The following is a 22,227-nucleotide window of genomic DNA, read 5'->3' as shown; positions in this document are numbered from 1 at the left end:
TAACATTCGTAGGTCACCACATGATCTCGACAAATGAATTCACTTATTTATCGCCTGAGAATGCTGCAGAATCTTTATTGCTGATAGCATGATCTTATCTGTGTGTGTGTGTTCACAGAAAGCACTTCAGCTCAGATCAGATGAACACATCTTCAAGTTCATCAAGTCAAAGTTTGCCCTGGGGCCGACAAGGTATGTGCGCACACTGGTAGACACGCACACGCTCTCGTCTATAGATTCACACGCTCCTGCTCTTCAACACAGTCACACACCGCTCTCATGAAACCAGGTTTTGACACGGGGGCGCGCTCACACACATTATATTGTGTACGCACAGTCTGCACCCATGCTCACCTCTTGAGTTGATCCAGCGTGACTGTGTTATTCACTAAGCACCAGTATTGTAGCACCTGGAGCGTTAGTGTGTGTGAATAATAGATGGCGGGGTAACAACAGCGGGCCTCCCATCGATCAGATACTTTGTGTGTGTTGAGCAGCTCAGCCACTGGATAGCTGCTCCGGGGTGGCAGATAACACAGCTCACAACCCAGCGCCACACAACTGCTACTTCAATTATTCAGGAGGCAGTGGAAAATGCAATGCTTACCCCACACTCCATCTCTGCCTCTGCCTCTGCCTCTGCCTCTGCCTCTGCCTCTGTTCCAGCCTCTCTCACTCGCAGAGACTTATTCCTTCTCTCTGACTGTTTCTTGTTTTTGTCCCTTGAGTTCAGTTCTGCGTTTTGAGATATCTCAATTCTCAGTTCAATTACTTATCAGCACGGCTGTTTGTCAGGCAGCACTGCCGATGTAATGCACAAAATGTACACTCCAAAGAAAAACACAGGTGTATGCTGTAGATTGAAGCCATATTGTGATGATAAATTCAGCTGAAAACATTTCTTATATAATTGTACACATTTGTGCCTCTCTTTCTGTTAACGTGACGGAAAGATACAGTATCTTTACACAAGCAGACACAGAGATACCTTGTTACTTTTTGTTGTGTTATTTAGTGTTTTCATTGTAATGGTAAATAACAATGTTCTTTTCTGCTGGGTTCTCCTTTGGACATGGTTAACTAGCCCACAGTTTCCACGGGACCTGCCATGATACGGTCGCTAGCAGAAGGTTGTTGCTGTTCTAGACAATGCTCGCTTTTCCACTGGCTGTGCCATGGCACGTTTCAGCAACGTGCCAGAAGTGGCACTCTGCTATGCTCCATCGAGAATAAGTGTTGAGTCTATTTGTAACTAGTGTCGCTTTCGTCAACGAAAATCATGACTAGATATCGTCGCCAACGAACCTTTATCACGTGACGGAAACGAGATGAGACACAACGTAAATGGTGGTCATGCGACGAAAACTGTAATCAAATATATAATGCAATATTGTTGACAAATCAAAACGGGACTAAATGTGGTTTACAAAATAAAAAAAACTTTGCTAAAGTATCTCTTTATTTTCGTTGACCAAAATGAGATGAGATGAAATGTAATAGCGTTAATTTGTCTCGCTATTTTTTATTATTTTGCAATATTTCTGTTTCCTGAGTCTCAGTTCAGGTGCTGCATCAGGTCGCACTGCACAGTTCTACAAATACCTACACCATGTTATTGCCAGTGACATAGAAAAAAATGGTCCTCGACAGTGGACACACTGACACACTGACACAAGTGATCACCTCATAGGGCTGCAGATCAAATGCTGAGACAAAACATAAAATATATTTCACTGACCACTCCTCGTCCTTGTTTCATTCCCACCTTTCTTCACATCCCTCTTTGTCCTCATCAATTTCACCCCCTCTCTTGCAGAGATTTCGATGCCAGTCTGTATCTGTGTGAGGAGGCCTTCGGCGTGCTGCCCCTTGACACACTGGAGCGCCTGGCTGGCACCCTGCTACTGTACCCCTACATCCTCACACTGCTGCTGCTCAGCGGCTTGCTGGCAGGGGCTGCACTGCAGAACATGAGGTGGGTGATGGCCGGTCAGAGTTCGGGATTAATGGGGGAAGATGTCCTTGTGCAACAGTTGAAACTCCTCTCTGTGCAACGAAAAGAAGAATTCCTAAAATATTGAAATGAATCAGACAGCTCTGAATATGATTTCCATATTTCACTTACTCTTACTTCAGTTCTAGTGATGTTAATTATCAAGTGGCAGTCGAGTGATCTCCGTTTGTTTATTTTTATGTTAGCAACATAAAGTGACAGCTAATGACCAGTTTAGTTGGATGTCTGTAAATACTTTTTTCAACAGAAAGAGCCCTACTGACATTTAAAAGATTTATTTTATAACCCATATTTTGACAAGGTCAAACATTAGGATATGACAATCTGACTACTTGTAAATGAAAGAGGAAGAATTTAGTGCCTTTCAGCTTATTGTTTTGCCTTTGAGGCTCTCAACTTGACTGTTTTCGTCGACTCTCACCCATGTCACTGGTGTTGTTTCCAGAAGCAGCAGGCTGTTTTTTTTTTTTTTAGTGACAAAGCTCTGATAATTCAACACTTTACACCATCTGTCCAGCACCATATGGCAGGAAGACAAAGATAGCGACTAGCTGGTGGAACATTTAGCAGCTAAAGAGCCAGAATTTCCCTCAGGAGTAAGTGGAGCTAAACCGAGTAGAAAAGCAAGAATAATAATAAAAAAAAAATGTTAACAGGTTTGTCACATGAACTTTAAAGGTGATAACATAGCAGTGCTGTGCCTTCAGCTTTTTGTGCTACTCCCAAGTGGCCAAGACATCAGCTGATGCAGGTTTAACATATTCTAGGGTTGAGTTGTTAATATTATTTCCATAATCCAAGGTAAATGGATAACTGGTTGCTCTTTGTGATACCGTCTCGATAAAAAGAATGCTTCATGTGCTCATGGAAAATAGGAAAAAGAGTACTTCAGAAAGCAACAGAAACTCATGAAGCCTTGACTGTAGTGGCTATATCATTACAAAAGGAAAATCACGAAAAATGCCAAAATGTTTCGACCACGAGGTCTTTATCAGGGTTCCAATGGTCTTCATCAATCAATGTGGCCTTACCTATACAGTAGCTACAATAAGAGGAAATCCCACGAAATCCCAGATGATAACTTAACAGATGAAACAAATAGAAAACAATGAAATGGCATGAGATGGAACAACACATAACAATTTGCATGCATTTGCAGTGTACTCAGACAGCTAACATCTAGCATTCCAGTCTATGAATCCAACAAGCTTCCCTGGAGTTAGGTTTCTGTATTCTGTCCCCTACCCTGACCAACACTTTGATGTGCTTTTCACCTTGAAAATCATTCTAACTCAAATGGACTCAAAGTTGAGGCCACATCACAAGGACGGTGGGGAATAATATTGTTGGGATCACTTTCAGAGTGATTTGATGAATGATAAAAGACTGACAGTCAAAATCCATCTCAATTTACAGGATGATTGCTTTCCAACAAAACAATGTTGCAGGAGTATTTGTAATATTGGTTTCTAACTGTAGCAGACATCCTGTATATAAGCTAATGGATGGCATTTAGGAAACACCTTAGATGGTCTACTGTAAAAACTCAGTTTGGTTATTTAAACTACTTATTAATCACTAATATAATGTATACTATGTTGCAAACAGCGCATGAAATGCTCATTTCAACTGAGACATACTGCCAAGCAGTCATTGTTACTGTTAGAGTGTTGTCATCATCAAATACAAATTTTAATCAGACTTTCAACATCAGTCATCAGTCCCAGAGTGTTGGGTTCACCTAAATCCTAACCTCACCTAACTCATCTTAGAAGAATTTCATGAAGCCATATCCATATTTTGGATTTTTTTTCTTTAGGCAAACTTTATCAGTGACATGGTTCATCGATATCCGTCGTCCTAAGCACAGCATGTTCTTGGCGCTCATGTTTCAGGAATAATAGTGTGGATGCTCACTCTGTTGTAGTTATCATTATGGTGATCTGGTTATATATGATTTATTCTTACGATTCTCTGGTTAAAATACATTGGAGGTGAAGCTTGGCACACCTTTTAACACTTTCTGCATTCAGCATTACAAACAGGTTAGTTGATACATAAAATACCGCACAAGCACAGAAAATTTGGATATTGCTTTCATTAATGAATGAAAAAATAAAGAAAAAAGTCTTTGGTCCTAGTTTATTTATGACTGTTTCTTGTTCAAAATGAATCTAAATGTGCAACAAAATGACAGCTCTTGTATGAGCTAGTATTGAGTTTTGAATCCTTAAACTTGGCAGGGACCAACATGTGGGTGTCCTCATTAGGGCAGTTTGGTCAAAGGAGGTAGCGTGAAGTGTAAATGAATGACCTCGCAGAGATTTGAGGGAGTTTTGAGTTCAAAAAAGGACATCAGGATGTCCGCCAGCAACTTACTCATAGCTGTTGTCACTCTCCGCCCCACGCCACTGCAGATGTAGTAATGGCATTGTTGCTTCATGCTCTGGAAAACAGAATACTCCACCAGCTGCCTCTCAAAGCTTCATTTGCCTGTGGTGCAAGGTGAGGGGCTGCATTGAACTAATCACATTAGCATATCAACTCACCCTCTGCCGTTGGAGGGCTGGAATACTAACCTCATAGAACAAAGGGCTGTTTGCCAATTCGGGAATTAATTTAATCCAGTTTAGCCCACCTCACATAGAAGGAAGAGCAAGATTGGATTTGTATTCAAATGGAAGCCAGTGTCCATCTCGTTCGGTGCGGGAGGCCAAATCGTGGGAGTGACATCATTGCCCTCGGGCCTCCCTGTGTTTTTCTGCGCGCTGACTCCTGCAGACAGAAACAATCGTGGGTGTGCATTATTGCATGTCCGCTTGCTCGCAAACAGCTAATGAAATCTGAATAACAGCTCCTGAAATCTGAATAATCTGAATAATATAAATTCCACCCACCTACCCTTCTGCCGCTACTCTCAAGCGTCTGGCTGTAATGTTTTATGTATCACTGTTGTCTATCGTCTTGCTCCCCTTTTTTCGTTTCTCAGCAGACCTAAAGGGGGTTCAGCTGAGGAGAAGAAAGGAGTCGTAGAGGGGCGGCTGGTGGCTTTTCGTCCAGATGTGGCCTATAATCTATTGCATACACTGTTCTACGGCCTCCTGGCATTCAGCACTATGAGGTGAGTTCAGGCTCACGCACATGTAATTGCAGGATAATGTACATACAGGTACCGGCATTTCTGGTTCATTTTTCTAGATGGAGACTCTTCAAATGTACTTTTCCTCTTGATGGCTTGATTTTTGCCTGCTCGTGAGCAGATGCTGGAATCCAAGTGCCTCTCAAATGCTCTTCACCAGCTGTCTGAGTGGTCCACTTTAGCCTTGATCAGCCCTCCACACCAAACACCATCGCACGGTGTCTCTCAAATAGTGACACCTCTTACAACAGGAACAGAGAGAGTGGACATAGCTGGACAACTGATCATTCATACTACACTGTGTGGCTGACATGCATACATTTCAGCCCATTAAGTACCACACTTTGTGCATTAATGCTTGTTTTTTATACTACTCCATAAAACACAAGCAGAGAAGTGACCCGTTGCTAAGCATAAAATATCTATTTATTAATTATATTGTGTCCATGTGTGACCTGATACAGTGTATGTCAACAAAACTCTGAATTTGCTGAAGAGAATCAAAACTTTTTTTTCTGGATTCCATACACATAAACAGGAATTCATCTTGTGGTACATTTTCAAATTTGCTTTAGGGTGAATGTAAACAGCAGCAACAAGATGGTGAGATCGTTCATAGTTTGACATCAAATAAACACTGTCCACCAGCATTGACTGCGTCTGAGCACTGAGCATCAGTGATGTCAGTGAGTCTACCTCTAACCCCTTGTTCCGCCAGAGTCATGTTCTCTGTCTCAACTGAACAGTGTGATCCGGGATGTTGTGGTGGAGACAGGCCTCTGTAAAGACAGTCTCCGATTTCTCATCTCATCAGTTTCATTTCTCCAACAGGACATTAGCCAGGTGGAGCCTTAAACCCGAGCTGGTTTAGCATGTTGTAGTGAAACCAAGAAAAATAACAGAGAAAAATAGAGTGAAGTTTGCATTCCTCTTGTACTGAAGTGTAGGCATTAATAATATCATATACTGTAGGTTTCATACAGTTTCTTTCTAACATATCACAGTTTGACTGCTTAGCTTACAAACATGATTTATTTTTTAACAGTGTATTTCACAAAATGTTGCAAAAAGAAAATCCTTTTTTTTTTCTTTTTCTTCTTTTTTTTTCCTTTGAAACTTTATTTGACAGATGCAACACTGTCATTGGTAATGTTGGCTGGGGTTGCTGGAATCTAAATTCCCCCCTATCCAATAAAAAAGCAGGTCGGCGTAAACTCTGATCATGCCCAGAACCGTCTTCCACAGTGAGGAAACAGCACAGTGAATGTGCTACTTGTGAATGGCCTTCTTTTTTTTTTTCTTTTTACCTTACCTGTAGCTCCACAACTAATGCAGTTAATTATTGATGTGCTCCTTGGCTTTAGAGATCGAGCTCAGTTACCACTCTCAGTAGTAAGTTACTTAGCCAGAGCAAATAAACAGTATGTTTAATTCATTCCTGCACTTTTGTTCGTGTGTTTTGGGGTTTGGAAAGGCACCACCCTCCAAATGCTTTAAATGTAGAGTATGATTTATTGCAGCCCCATGCACACTACTTCTGCAAGTGGAGAACTGCAAAGCCTTATGGGGCTGCTCTGCCTGGTTACAGTTACTTGGCTACGATTAGACAGTCATTATTCAGGAGATGGGTTTAGTAAGCAACCATGGTCAACTGTTCTTTCTCTACAATACCACTTATCTTGGGATACTGTATGAAAAGCTCTCCTTTGAGTTCTCATGTAAACACAAAAAAATGGAGCTGGGACGATCCCAGTTCTCCCCATGCAAATTAGGAAGGCTAAAAAAAAAAAAAAAAAAGTCTTGACAGAAGTTGAAACTGTGACCCACGTGTATGAATATTAAGGAGTCACTGGGGATTGCAAGCACCAAAAGCGAAGAAGTTATTTATTGTAACCGGAGGCTGTTCTGCTTGTTTTTTTTGGCACAGTCACTACACATCTCAGCCAGGCATGCAAACTCATGGACTGTGTCCAAAGGTTTCAACCCACAGCAAATATCTTTATTTGAAGAGAAAGAAGATAATGTTGGTGTTCTAGGAATATAACGAGCATGTTGTGGGACATGCTGTGCCATCTTACTGTCAAAAACTGTCTAGGTAAATTGGATAAGACATTTTGTATATGCCTTTCTACTCTTTTTTCTACCAGCTAGCAAGCTATGTTCTCTCTCTCTTTTTTTTTTTTTTTTTTGGATCAACAGCTGAATTTGAATTAATTCAGAGTAATCGTAGCATGAGCATAGAATTTATATTTGTTTGCAAACTGTATTCAGAAAGAATAAAAGAAGTGTCCATCTGTTCACTTGAAACTGTTTAACCTTGTGTATCACTCCTGTAAAATTAGCCCCATTAGCCTTCCCTCTCACACTCCTCTCCTGTTTAATGTTTCATCTTTCTCTTTGGTGCCCCGCCGGCACACATAAGCACAAGCCTATTCCCCTGGTTGACCTACCTGCATTGTCCATTGGCAGTTTCCCCTCTTTGGAACAGCACTGAGGCTCCAGTTATAGGTGCCAGAGACCTGCTGTGGGTTGAGTGCCCAGACATCCATGCTGGCACCCAGGCTTTACCTTTGAACAGAAACATCTTTCTCGTGGTCTACTTTCATATCCAACCACCCTTTTCTTAATTTGTTTTGGCTCTCTGAGCTGGCAGCTTTCACTGCTGCCGTGACACGATGACTAAGGACAAATTTGCTCTTATTGGTCACACCAGAACTATGACCACCAAACAATATGAGCGGTTTGGCCCGAGCCTCTGCAGCAACTGCCTCGATTTTTTTTTTTTTTTCCACTCAGTGCATTCTCTTGTTTCTGATGTGTGACGGTGTTTCAGCATAAACATTCTTTGCAAATTTTTCAATAATTTTCATGCATCCCAGCATTTATCTGTGTTTGAAAAGTGACTTAACAGCTCTGAATAAGTGCACTTTTGTTGACCTCCTCACCTTGTTGTAGGGAGGCAGAGGTTTACATCCTGAGGTAACATGCCCCAGCCTCTGCAACAACATTGTTGTCACTACATCACTCCTATTAAAAGCTGAAAACCCCTTCTCTGCTGCTTATGCAACTATTCCTGTATTTCTGCTACTGCCTCTACTTCTGTTCCCACTGCTACTACTGCCCCTACTGCGACTACTTCCACTAGTGCCACCACGGCCTCTACTGCTAGTAGGACTACTGCTATAAGTGCTACTGCTACTGCTGCTACTACTGATGAGACTGTGTGCTCGATCTGAGATTAGGATGCTTTGCTTAGTGGACACTAAAAGCAGTCAACCAGTGTTTCTGCTGATAAGTTCAAGCAAAATGAAATCACAACAGAGAAGAAAACCTCCTGTGTTCAATCATCCACGAATTAACGTGATTCTCTCTGCTACCTTTTTAGAGCCTCTGCTCTGAACCGCAGTTAAGTGACCTCTGGTTTAATTGTATTGTTACCTTTAAGCCTGGTTTGTAGCGGGTGAGTAGTTTTTCACTGTCCGGGCCATCGTGAAGAAAGTAGGGAGATGGCGTTGTAAAGCTGCATAAACCAGGGCCTTTTCTCGTCTGTGACAGTGAACCCAACACATCATTTAAATTTTTATTATACTCCAAACCGAGCTTACCCAGACACTTTACAGCTGACTAAAGTAACTAAATTACCCATAACAGGAGTTTCTGTGGTACCGCTCTCACACACAGGGACTCTCACAACAAATCTGCAAGACTCTCTCGCACACACAGCATACCCACAGGCCCACTGGAGCTCAGCTGGTAAAATAAGTGCAAGTAGGTGCGCGTTATACGCCATAAGCTTGGACATTAAAGTCAATGTACTGTGACCATGATACTAGACATTACCACTCACACACCTGAAAGTGCGGGACAGAAGCTGTGTATTTGCCCTTCGCTGGCACCATTGATCACCTTAGTGCTTTTAGCTTTGGGCTTTACAAACCCAGACCTACACAATGTTGATAGTTGGCTCATTGCAGCAGCCAGAAAAGGTACAGCATGCCACACGAAATACTATACAGTAATGCATTTGCACCTTTTTATTATTAGCTCTGCTGTGTCACACAACTCGACACTGTGGCTTGCACTTTTCCCAATTTCACAACTGCAGTGGTTCAGCACAGCAACCCCACCGGGCCTGACTCCCAGCTTTCATCTTTAATTGACAAGTGGTGTTCTAGCATCTACGATAGATTTTTCAGGTTTAGTGCAGTTCAAGCTCCGAACCCAGGCTGCTGTGCTTGACAGCCGCGGTTCCTTTTTGTGAACGTATAATTGTCTTTAACTTTTGGCTCTTTGTGAGGACTGTCAAGAGAATCACAGCGTTTACAACTAGAATAATCACATCCTCTCCATGTATTAAAAGAAACCTGCAATTAGTCAAAAAGAAAAGGGGAATATTTTGTATCTGGGTTATTCATAGCCGCATGGAGATTCAAAGGTTCACATAAGTAGCTTAATGAATGCGATTTTTGAGTGCAGTAGAGACTGCAATTGTGGCACTCTGTACTTGAACATGGAGCACACTGTCTTCATGTGGGAAACCAAGTACATGTGATGTGCAGGCATGTGTTATATGGTACGTGTGTTCCGTATAGTTCATACGATGCATCCCTCTTACAGTCTGGAATTACAGTAATGATTGAATTAGCACAAAAGCCGAAGAATCTGAGAGCTTTTAACACAGCAGCAGCCAGGTCGTGCAGAAAACTGACACATTTGATTTCAGCACTTTCTCTAAAATGCTGATGAAGAGCGAGAGGCCAAAAGTGCAGAGAGCCATTCATTTCTGTCAGACAGCTCCTTTGCATTAAAAACGTATTGAGATTTATTTCTGTGAGGCAGCACTTTTTCATGCCCCTACACCCCCCCACTCTCTCTCTCTCTCTCTCTCTCTCTCTCTCTCTCTCTCTCTCTCTCTCTCTCTCTCTCTCTCTCTCTCTCTCTCTCTCTCATGGCTCCATCTCTGTACCTGTCAACGATTTTTCAGCTCATTTCTCTCTCTGTCTCCCCTCTCTGATTAATCGTTTCCTTCATTTAGAACTCTTAATTCATGTGCTGTGAATCAGAAGTTAAACGATAATGCTGTATTTCAGACACTAAATTAAGTTTAGTTTAGCTACACTGGAACTTTTTCACTGAGTTGTCCACCAGTTGTTTGTCTCGTTTGAATTTAAATGTCCTTTTCTTGTGTTAAAACAGTATTTTTTTTTTTTTTTTTTTTTACACATCCCTTGACATCGCTTCTCCCTCCCACTCTCTGCCCAGGATGAAGTATATCTGGACCGGCCATATGTGTGCAGTCGCGGCCTATGGTGTGTGTGGGACGGAGTTGTGGACTCTGCTTCTCAACACTCTCCGCTGCAACAGTAAAGTTCTGGTATGAGCTCACAGTAACCGCACTTCCAGCTCCAAACATCTGCTCCACTGTTTTCTTGTTCTTGCTCTGATATGAAAACTGTGATTCTTGACTTGGAACAATATTTTTTTCTCCATCCTGACTTTTACTTTTAAAGCTGCACTATTCAGTAGTTTTGGGCGTAAGGTGATAAACCTTACGATTGCAATCCCCATCGTATTTAAAGAGTGTTTAGCCTCGTTTACCTCACTGCTCTGGGTGTTGACTATAAACGCAACTGTCACACCAATTTTGCTCAGTGGCTGCTTGATGAGTAAAAAATTAATAATAATAAAAAATATATAGTTGCCGTTTTATACATCAAGCAGGCAGAGTAAAAAAAGTAAAAAGCCTATCTAACAACTTTGTGAGGTGACAGGTCAGATGTTGTGCTGTTACTGCCAGATGGCCAAAAGAACTGTTATTGCATCTTTAAAGTTTTGCTTTAAGCTATGTTTTTTGTTTTTTTTAGTTTCACTGATCCAGCACTGTGCAGTGGAAGCATCTGTCACTGAAAAGCACCGAATGATAACTAGGGCTGAGTATCAGTTGAAATTTCTTAAAACATGTACAATATCTGAGTTACAGTATCAATATCTTTTATAGTTCATTAAAGAAATGGCTCATGCAAAAATGAAAATTTCAGTCGTTATGTAGTCACCCTCAGAGAAAATCAGGTAAAGTTTCCTCGATGAAAACACAAAACAAAAAAACATCCACTTCAAATTATCACAGTCCAAATCTCTAGAGGCCAGAGGTCTCTAGAGGTCTCCAAATAATTTGACAAGTTGTTATTTACACCCTTTTTTTAGGCCACAGAAGCTGCTATACTAAAGATATCAGTGTGCTTCCCATTTGAAAGGGGGGCATTAGTTTGACTGGATGTCGTAGGTTTAGTTGTTTTGGCCTCCTCAAATGGTTTTGAAACGTTTTGTAAACTACGAAAGTTCGCCTTTTCCATCAACTGCGAGGTGAGAAGATATGACTACATTTTCATATGTGGGTGAACTGTGCCTTTAATTCCAGGAGTTTCATTTCCATGTTTTCATTTGATAAAATATGCCAAGCATTTCTGTGTATCAGGATCTTAACAGAAGCACCCTTTTCTTGAATAAAAGGAAGGAAACATCCTATCAAATGAAAAGTAAATATGACCAGGAGTCTGAGCAAGCATTAAAGACCAACCTGACAGTTTCTTTTAGAGTCAATGCTCATTACTCAAAGTAGTGATGTTTGATACCAATTTTAGTGACGACCGATATCATGACCATCACACGTCTTCAGTGAGCATGACGATCTCTAAATTTGACATGCACCCCGCGAGCCTGTATGAAGCCGAGCCGTTACGCTGCCTAATCTCCACTTAATTTTGAATCCGCGGCCTCCACTCTTGACTTGTGATATCAGTGCTAGTGGGGCCACTAGGTGTCAGTGTGGTCACAACATGACAACAGCATGGATCAGATAAGAAATGATACTAGTGAGCAGCACTGCTCTGTCTGCCGCTTATCTCTGCTTCATCTCATTCTGTGCTTGTCTTCACCTTTAGGTATATCTCTGTCTGACTTCCGCCGACTCTGATACGATTATATTCCTTCATTTTATTAGAATTGTTTTCTCTCTCTCATTTTGCAGTTAAGGCTTGTCAGATATGCAGTTCCACTGGCGATGATCGGTTGCCTGTATTACAAGGTATGCCATTTGCTTGGTGGTTCATGCTCATCACTGTATTGACGGTCTCATTACAGAGGCGGACCAGTTTTTACAAACTGTGCAGCGATATGAGAAAACGCTTGAAATGGTTTTGAAAGTGGCAAAAATAAAACAAAAAGATAAAAAGCAATTGGATCATAACAGAATACCAAAATGATCGCTCGCCTTTTATTTATTTTGTTGCTGAAGGCTGTCATATACACTGATGTATTCAGAGCTGTAGTGAGATGTTATTTAAGTCACATCAATCGGTTTGATGCTCTGTTTTATGACCTTGATAAATACTAATGCAAGGTTTTTCTATCACTCGTCTCCGTCTGTTTCCTCTCTAGTTCTGGCCTAAGCTAATGGAGGAGTTATCAGAACTGAGGGAGTTTTATGATCCAGACACTGTGGAGCTCATGACCTGGATTAGGTACCAACACAAACCCACACACTCTAATCCAGAGCACACATCAAATCGAAGCAGATCTGATTAGCTTGTTTCCTCGGATCAAGTTTCACTTTGCCTGATGCCCTTGATTAGTCTGCTTGTGTGCGTGCATGTGTGTTAACTTGCGCGTCAGCGCTTGTTTGCCGGGCGAGTCTTGCCCGTGAGTGATGAGAGCCGATGGGTCTCCCTGAATAAGATTTGGGGGTGCTGGAAAGCACCCAGCTGTTGGCAGAACTCTAACCCACCTCAGGGGTCACTGTTGCTGGGCTTTCGATCAAGAGCATCAGCACGATGGGATCAGAGATGGAGCGGTGATTTGGAATGGCTCTGCACTGTGGCTGCTGTGTATGTTTTTGTGTTTGCACATCTGTGTGTGTCCGTCATTTTCTGGTCATCAGGTTGGATGTGGAGCATCAGACTTCCTGTTGGCCAAGCATCTATATAGCGTACCATGTAACTTTCCAGCCACAATTTCTGGCCAAGGAGACATCACATCGAATCCATCCGCCCATATTTCTTATTGCTTGTGTTCAACTCCATTCAGCCCAGCCCAGCACAGTGAAGTGAGTTAAACATGAATTGGTGGCTGATCTGAATGAGTCAATCTGTCCCCTAACAGATTGGGATTGAGCATGGGTCAGACACTGCTCAGCGCTGGTGAATAGGCCTTCCTTTCAGGGGTGGTCCTATAATTAAAAGCATAACAACTGAAGTTGAGTGAAAAAGCTGTCAAGAAAGTAAAACATTCACTTCAGGTATCTCAAGCTCAAAGGTCAATTTACTTACTTACTTTGATTCATATTTGAATGTCTGTTACAATAAATAATACATTTGAATTTATTTGACTTAAATGATAAGATATAAAATGTTAATATTGGATAGACATTTAAAAAATGTATTTTACATAAACTGTAAAGTATATCTGTGTACAGCTTTGTAAATCCTTGGTTAATTGGGGAACTTTGCTGATTTTCAACCAAATTTATGTAAATACAGTGTTGGTAGTATATGCAACTGATAAATGGTAAACTTCTCTCCATAATGCCTGTACCCAGAGCCCACAGAAATTTGCTGAAGAAAAAAAAAAAAAAAAAAAAAAATTCCCCCAGATGACGTAGAAGCGTTCAGTCATGCAGTGGATTAGTCGACACAAATGTGGTAGTTGGATTGTGAGAGAACGCCTCACCTCTCTCTAACTCAGATCGAGTGAGGGGCATCTCATCACTAGGCAATAGCTGCTAAACTACACACCAAGATTGTTACTATACTGCCTAATTCTGCCTAATGTGTTTTTAGAAATATAACATACGGTTTAGCTGAAATTGACGAAGAACTGGAAGTAGCTGCCTAACATCTTTTCAGAGACATACGGTGTAGATGTAATACCATATTATTTTTTTATTTGCCGCCAGCATTACTGTCTCCCGTTTTAAGACTCCAAGTCTCGGAGCCAAAACTAAGCACCATCCAACTCACAGACTGTTCAACCATCAGCAGGTGTGTTTATTGGTCTGGTGTGGCACAGTGCATTCTGGTTGTTCTAGGTTGCCCCCTTTCCAGCAAAAGGGAATACCACTGCCCTTTTTTCCCCTTTTTCTCTGGTCATGTAGCACCAGTTTCAAAATATGATGTCTTTCTACTGCAGACAGGCCAGGTGTATGCAAGGGCCTCCTTCCAAGCAATGAATTACTTCTTAAAGCAGTGAGATGTTTGGCAGGTGCAAACTCTCTGTGAACGATGCAAAAATACCAGAAGAACTGCTGTAAAAACTTTGGATTGTTGACTTCAGTAAAAAGAAGAGCCTCCTAATTATTGTGCTGTAGTGAAGAAGGAAGCTTTCCATCATTTTGGAATTCACAGAGCATGTATTAAATGTTTCTGCTTTTTTTTTTTCACACCTGCGAGTTTCCGTCTTTCTGCAGTTTGCTGCGTGTGCAAGTGCTGTACTTGATTAAACCTGCTGAATGGTGAGCTAGCAGGGGCTTTCAACAACTGAGTACAAGCACAATTCTCATTTGTACTTAAGTGAATATCTTCAAGGTCACTTCCCTGTTATTCTCGTCAGGATTGAAAACCCTTTTACACAAAATTTAGAAAATTGGCCAAAACCCTTCACTGAAACAAACTGCTAATTAATAAAGCATTACAGTCTAAAAGTAGAGACACTTCAGATTCAGGTCTTTCACCTAGATGATCACTGTAGTTCTCTTCTTTACTGAATAAGTCATATTTCGATGCTCATTATTTCCATCCTATCATCATCAGCATGATTACACTAAGTGGACCAGATGTGATTTTTAAGAAATAGCCAATTTTGGTCTAATCCTATTAGACAGATAGTGGAATAGCACACAGAGGGAGAGGGGGTTAGAGATGGAGAGCGAGACAGAGGAGGAGAGTTTGGGATTTTGAATGTATCTGTGTGTGTGTGTGACATGGGTTCCCTTCCCTCCGGAGCTAATCCCATTAGGCTCCGAGGATTAGGGGCTGCCTAGAGTTACCTTGGTTGGGGCTGAGAGCAGGGCGGAGCACTAAGCTTCTTGCTGCTGCACTAATTACATTCCAGATGAAAGTGTTAAGATGGGGAACGGGGTGCTGTATTCTCTCGCTGACTGGGGCCAGGGCTATTTAGTTTTGTATAGAATGATGATGGGAGATTCTCAAGCTGTGGCATAATGAGGGGCAGAGCAGAGATAAATACATGCACGTATGCATGTAGCAGAGAGTATATTCCTGGGCAAGCTAGTATTTATGTAAAGCTGTCATAGACTCATTTTGGTAATTGTAGCTGCAGGGGACATGCTCCATGAATGAATCATGCACAACTGATAAACGTTGCAAATGTTCAGAAAAGGATTCAATGTGGCCTGTTGTTGAAATCCATCCCAGCTGCCAGATTAAATGTACGTTTCCACAAATAATGGATAGGTTGAAACTATACATATTTGTTGTTTAGGGTTAAAATAAAAGATAATGACTTGAACCACCTGTTTTCTTTTGCCACAAACACGGCTGAAGACTGTTCTCACATCCCTTTAAAAACAAAAGTGGCTTCACACTATTGCTGAAACACCATCTCGACTGCGCTGTGACTTGAGCACCATCCCCTCTCTCTACCAATATGACGGTCAGATTAAAAACATTTAACGTGAACGCAATGTCAACTGCTGACATTTTATGCTGGCCCGTGGGCTGCAAAATCATAGACGAATAATGATGCAAGGGGATTTTTTTATCGGGTTCATTGTACTGTTGTTGTTACAAGGCTGAAATGTCACAAAGATAAAATGTTCAAAAGGGTCCCTCTGATTTTCCAAATTCTAATTTCTACAAAGAGTGTCTTTGAGATAACCTGGTGAAGGTCTAAGGACATTGTGCAGGAGTTGTTTGTCCTGATTGTGTTGGCCCTCGGTCTTCTCCTGCGCACCTGTCAATCTTAAGGTGTGCAAAAGCTGTTCTCCCTTCAAAGAGCATCCAAAATCAGAATATGGATTAGGTTAAAAATGTTGGTTTAATAGACTTTAAAGGCTATCTTAGAATCTGATTTGAGGTAAGAGGGCCCCCACAAGAGCTAATGATACATGTCCTGTTCCCTCATGAGTATAGAAAAAGATGTGGTATAAGACTGGTTGATAAGGGATTATCATAACTCCCAGGGCAATCATGAACGACCCAGGGCTTCACACATTTGAAGAACTGAGGTGTAGCTTAACGTGATAACAAGCAGTAGAGGTTCATCTGTACTTTGCTCAACCGTAACTCACAAGTCTCCACTTGATAACAGCAGAGGCTCCACAGCTCAGCTGTAGGCTGATACTCAGTTTAAATGGGCAGTCAATAAATCAATAGCAATGGCGGGTAGTTCCACTGCCTCCAAGTGTGAGTTATAGCTGTGAGTGTGCAGTTTTGAAAGTCAGAGATATCACTTCTGTATAGCCACTCTGCTTCTTCCTCAACCTGCTTTTTAATCTTTTCTTTTTCTTTTTTTTTTTCAAATTCAGATTTCCATGCCTGTGCTGCCATAGCAGTGTCATGTCAGTCAGTGCCAACTTATGAAAAAATAAACAAGTGATGATTAGCAAGAGCTTCGCTGCTCTGCTCACCGACATAAAAGTTTGATACTTGGCACGACGAGTTCAAGGCAGTGCAAGTGTTACATGTGCAGCATACTGTAGAGAGGAGCAGCTTAAGCTCAACCACATGTTTAATATAAACTGGTAGCTCTCAGACTATCAGGGCTTACAGATTCATACACGGCACTGTCACTACACTGCACGGTGCAGCACACTGCAGGCTGGAGCTGGAGCAGGGAACACAGCTCACATGTCACATTTCACAGTACAGATGAGTCAGGAGTGGGTTTTAATGCATCTTAAATATTGCAGTTGGACAGGTACAACTGGGGAGTATTTGTAGTATGATGTACTCAGTGTATCATTTCTCCTTTGTTTGCCACAGAAAATGTGACTCTATATGAGCCAGAAACACAACGATCACGCCATCAATCTCTCCTCCTTTTCACTCCCTCTCTTTGTTTTCTCCCTCCATACAGCACTCATCGTACATATTTCACCAGATAGAGGTCATCTGATAATACCGGTATCACATATTCTGTTTTGAAAGACTCTGTGTTTTTCCTAACCTCCTCCTGCCCCCACTCCTCCTCTTCTGGGTCGAGATATACAGTCTGTGGTCGAGAATTATGAAGGCTGCAGTGAAAATTATTAATGAGAGCTTTGACAGCAGTTTTGCTGCAAATTCAGGAGGCTCATCTAGCTACTCAGCATGGAGACCCATTCAGAGAGGGAACACACTCAAAAGAAAAAGTCAGCATTTTCGACTTTGTTTATCCCACAAGTTCTCACTCTTGAACGAGGAAATTGGCTGTTTGTCTCCTAAAGGCCCATTATTACCCCTCCAGAAGTGACTCATATAAGGATTTCCTGATTTGCCACCTTTATTGGATGAGGTCTGACGGTCATATAAATTAATGCATTAATGAACTTTCGGTTAAACAATTAAAAATGGAAGGAAATGGATATTGCTTTTAACTACGGATGTCCCGATCCGATCTGCAGGATCAAGATCGGGGCCAATATTGGCATATTTCCACTGATCTGGCATCGACTATTTTGAACGTGGACCCAACGCCGTTTGTTTTTTTTAATGGCAGAGCACAATTTGTGGCAGAACTCAGGTGCACACGTAACCATAAACTGGTAAACCTGTGGATAATATGTCTCCAGTGTGCATATAACTTAAATTAGACAGCGAAAGCAGTCCAACGGCGACATGTAACATCTGCAGTACGACCGTTTTGCGAGGGGGTAACAAAAGAGCCGCATTTAATGCTACTCATTTGATAGGATACATTTTTACAGTGAAGGTAATTAAATTAATCGCTCTGGATAACCAGCTCATCTCTGTGGTAGAGGATCAGGCTTTTCTTCATCACCTGAAGTTTTTGAATCCCTTCTCGGCATAACATTACATTTAATCCACTTTCGAGTTACAACGTGTCGGCATGTGCACTAATTTACAGCAGGGCATGTAAAACAGGCAGTCGAGGAGATGCTGAACATGTGTGAAATAGACAAGCAACGTGTCCATGTCATCTTACGTGACAACATAAGGAATATGAAAAAAGCAATGGAGGATGTGGACGTACCAAGCGTGGGCTGCTTTTCGCACACATTTCAGCTGACTGTACACGAGGGTCTGCTGTCACAGTGCAGCGTCACAGACTCATCTGCTAATGCAAGGAAAGTGGTAGGCCAATGTTTGAATAGCACATGCAGAATAAGAAAGAACCATATGAAAGTATACTAAAAACTATTAAGGAACAGCTTGGATGCAGGTACTTTTTTCTTAATGCAGCTGTATTATCCAGGAAAATATTAGTTAAGGCTAAGTATCAGATCGAGACTCGGTATCGGCATTTACTATATATTAAAGGGCTCATATCGGGATTGGGGTTAAAAAAAAAAAAAATGATTGGGACATCCCTACTTTTAACCTCCAATCAGTTCCTTTAATACCAAGCAGTTTATTGCTTAAGTTGATTAAATTAAAAACGTTTTTACTTCACAAGCCCCATTTTCATAACTCTCTGTATTCCAATCATTTGGTCCTCATACAGTTCATCATGTCTATTCCCTGTTTTCTCCATAGAACGTTACTTAGTGAGCCACATATTTGCCATTTTCCTAATGCTCAAATGAAAATGAGGTAGGCATTGCTCATGCATTGCCAGAGCAGTTATTGGTCCAGGGTTTATCTGTGTGTGCGTAACAGGGTTGGGTGATGTCGACTGAATTGTCATATGACCATGCATATTGCTGTAGTTGCTGCGGAGTTCCTTACTAGTTTACTACTGGAATCATCAACGCTGATGGCAACCTCCAACTGTCTCATCACAGCAAGAAAACTCCCCTTCGTTTACCAGACCAATCAGTTCTCACAACCCTAGCAGGCGTGTGTCATACATGCATCACCATGCCAAGTATTTTGTCTCTGCACCCCATATCCGTAACTTAGTTGTGTACAGCCTGCGAAGCTTGTAAGAAATTTAGCTGGCTAGCTATATAGGGGAATCTGAGCTAAGGAAACGCAAATAGCAAAGGAGTGAAATGTCCAAACAACAACCCACAGTGAAGAAACTCTGGTGCTCCCAATGTCACAAAGGGTCTTGTTATCACTTAACTTCAAAAGAACATGGAAAAAACAAACAAACAAACAAAAAACTGGACATGGCAACGTCAACAACAACAACTTATTTTGATATTCTCTATATTCATATACTGTAAAGGGTCAGGTCATCCAAATTGCAAAGAAATTATCTTATTGTCTCCAGTGGCTATGCATGCCCATAATTTCTTATTTATTCATCTGGTCTTGTCTGTGATATTTCTGCCTCTACCTACAAATGAGGCGAATGGAATTGGATTCGTGGTGATCGGAGTTGAGTGCCGCAAAACAGAATCAACATTCTTTATATTAATGGGAAATGAAAGGAAGTAGCTCCTCTGAAACTTCTCACGTCCAAAGTGAGGTTGATGGAAATTCCATTCACCTTTGTTCTGGGCTAGAGGCACAAATACCAAAGGAAAACGTCAATTTCAACACACTCTTATAACCTCCCATTGATTTAGTATGTAAGGTCAACATTTCGCTCCCAAGGATGTTTCACAGGACATAATGGATTAAATTAGATTTTTGGGGAATTTGATTCATAGCATCACAAAGGAGACAAAACATGTGGTGTGCATGCTGCCTTCTACCCTACTAAAGGCAGAAATCCCAATAATTAAAACTATTACTGTGTATAACTCCAGCTAGAGGTGTAAATCACACTAGAATATTATGTAGACTCTGTGGACGATGCAGTATTTTCTGATGTCACAAAGTTTGCCACATAATGATTCTCTGCGATCCAATTCATTGGCCCACAATCAATATGAGGGGATATCATATATCCATAACACAATCAGTTAGTAACAGTTGCAGATTTTTAGTGGAAATAGTCAGGAGGGGAGGAAGGAGAGTTAAGGGTGATGGTCAAAAAAGTCCCCAGTGGTCCAACGGGGCTGTCAATGTCAAACAGAATATCACCCCCCACTCTGTCACCACCCTGTTGTTTGCTACCTCCTTTTACACGAGGCAAACTGTAAAGTTTGTATTCTTTTATTCCAACACATCCCTGCCGTCTGAGCTTTGTCATTGTGGCCCAGATTAACTTCTGCTCAGTCCCTGTAGTTGATGCACAGCCCGCCAAAAAGTCAAGTAAATGTTGTACATGATAATGTGGAGCGATGTTTGTGTGTGTCTCTTTATGTCTGCAGTAAAAAGAACTGTATGGCTGGCTCACTTAACTGAAGTGACTGTAAGCTAAAACAGACTTGGCATCACCCTTTTCAGTTCACTTTTTAGCTAACTAGCTGAAGCTGACTGACAGAGATGCCGCATTATTATTCACCGATTTTCCACTGTTGGTTGTTCGCACAGAGAAAAGCATCTCCGCTGTAAAGATGAACCGCGGTATAATTCACACAGACAGCCGGTGCTGCGGCTTCTAAAGAGGCGTGATGGCACGTGTCATGATGATGACGCCTGTGTGTGTTTTTTTTTTTTCCAAGGTGTTTCCCACCGTGTCCTCCTGTCAATCTAAATATGTACCGGCTGACTGTTTGTAATCATATGGATGCTGTTAAAATGTGTTGTGATTGAGACAGACACTGTTTTTCGGGCACAAATGTGATAAGGAGTCGGTAGGACAGGCGGGAGGACAGACGCTTCTCCACGTATAACTGCTGTAATTTTTTGATCATATATGTTGCCAAAGACAGTTACAGTTACTATGTAACTCTTGTTTGTTCATGTAACATTGCTTTGTTGGAAAATCTGTCTTTATTTAGTTGAGTGAAGGAGTGAAGATGTGTAGTTATCAGACTGTACGCAACACCGGCTTATCCATTCACACAGGTCTGGTTCGCCAATACTGCACCTCTGATACTACCTCCAGAGGCATATCAGCGCTGGGAAAAATTTCACCTCTCGCCGCCTCTGAGACTTTCACACAGAGATGGAGGCGGAGAATTGGAGCAGAATCCCAGCACTCAAAGGGCACTGTGAAGTAGAGCCGCTGCTCCTCCACATCGAGAGGAGCCAGCTGAGGTGGCTCGGGCATCTATATCGGATGCCCCCTGGACGCCTTCCTCCTCGGGAGGTGTTCCTGGCATGCCCCACCGGGGAGGAGACCCCGGGGAAGACCCAGGACACGCTGGTGTGACTATGTCACTCGTCTGGCCTGGGAACACCTTGGGAACCTCCCGGAGGAGTTAGAGGAAGTGTCCGGGGTGAGGGAAGTCTGGGCGTCCCTGCTCAGACAGCTGCCCCTGCGTATAGATTGTGTGACTGACACTTTATAGAAACATTCAGCAGGTACATATGAATGTTAGGAAACTAGATTCCTGGTCACATGCCAATTTCCACAGACCACTGGTATGGATCAAACTACCTCAAGATTGTGTGTTTATACCCCTGGTTTCCCTGGGTCCTTTTACTCAATGCAGCCATGTTGATGGAAGTTTTGCCACTCAGTCCAACAAGGGGATGTTGACTACGGCTACAACAGTAGCTAAAACATTTTAGTGGGTCTCCAAGCAGTTTTTGGGTTTGTTGGTCCAAATGACCATTGCTGTCATGTTTCTGGTGTGGGGCTCCCTCAGTTTTTCATCCTGTCTGGGTAAAGGTTAAGCTCCTAACTCATATGAGGTCCCCAGATAAATCTAGTCTTATGCATAGAGGGCTCATTACTCCCTCTCCCTCCCAGTGTTGTTTTGTAGGTCTGTCATATTGTGCCCATCTGTCTGTGTAATTAAAACACATTGCATCATTCGTTCTTAGGAAGCATGTGCCACTATTCACAAGTCAGTCCTCCAGTAAAGTACAATTTCCAGCTTGTGTGTGTGTGTGTGTGTGTGTGTGTGTGGGTGTGGGTGTGTGTGTGTGTGTGTGTGTGTGTGTGAATCTGTCTG

The 22,227-nt window shown here is 41.9% G+C and overlaps 1 protein-coding gene across 4 annotated transcripts in view; it reads left to right on the top strand.

Moving 5' to 3' along the window:
• dpy19l3 (dpy-19 like C-mannosyltransferase 3) overlaps positions 1-22,227 on the top strand; it is an 81,370-nt gene that overhangs the window by 32,298 nt on the left and 26,845 nt on the right. For 3 of the 4 annotated variants that reach the window (XM_037096121.1, XM_037096122.1, XM_037096124.1), the window contains exons 11-16: positions 119-192; positions 1,817-1,975; positions 5,004-5,135; positions 10,416-10,527; positions 12,181-12,237; positions 12,591-12,673. In XM_037096121.1, coding sequence (XP_036952016.1) covers positions 119-192; positions 1,817-1,975; positions 5,004-5,135; positions 10,416-10,527; positions 12,181-12,237; positions 12,591-12,673 — 617 coding nt within the window. The remainder of the gene's footprint in view (positions 1-118; positions 193-1,816; positions 1,976-5,003; positions 5,136-10,415; positions 10,528-12,180; positions 12,238-12,590; positions 12,674-22,227) is intronic. The other variant, XM_037096123.1, reaches the window with a different exon arrangement.

Source organism: Acanthopagrus latus, chromosome 4, assembly GCF_904848185.1.
Source record: "Acanthopagrus latus isolate v.2019 chromosome 4, fAcaLat1.1, whole genome shotgun sequence".
Classification (NCBI taxonomy): Eukaryota; Metazoa; Chordata; class Actinopteri; order Spariformes; family Sparidae; genus Acanthopagrus; species Acanthopagrus latus.
This window is presented reverse-complemented; position numbering and strand designations above follow the sequence as displayed.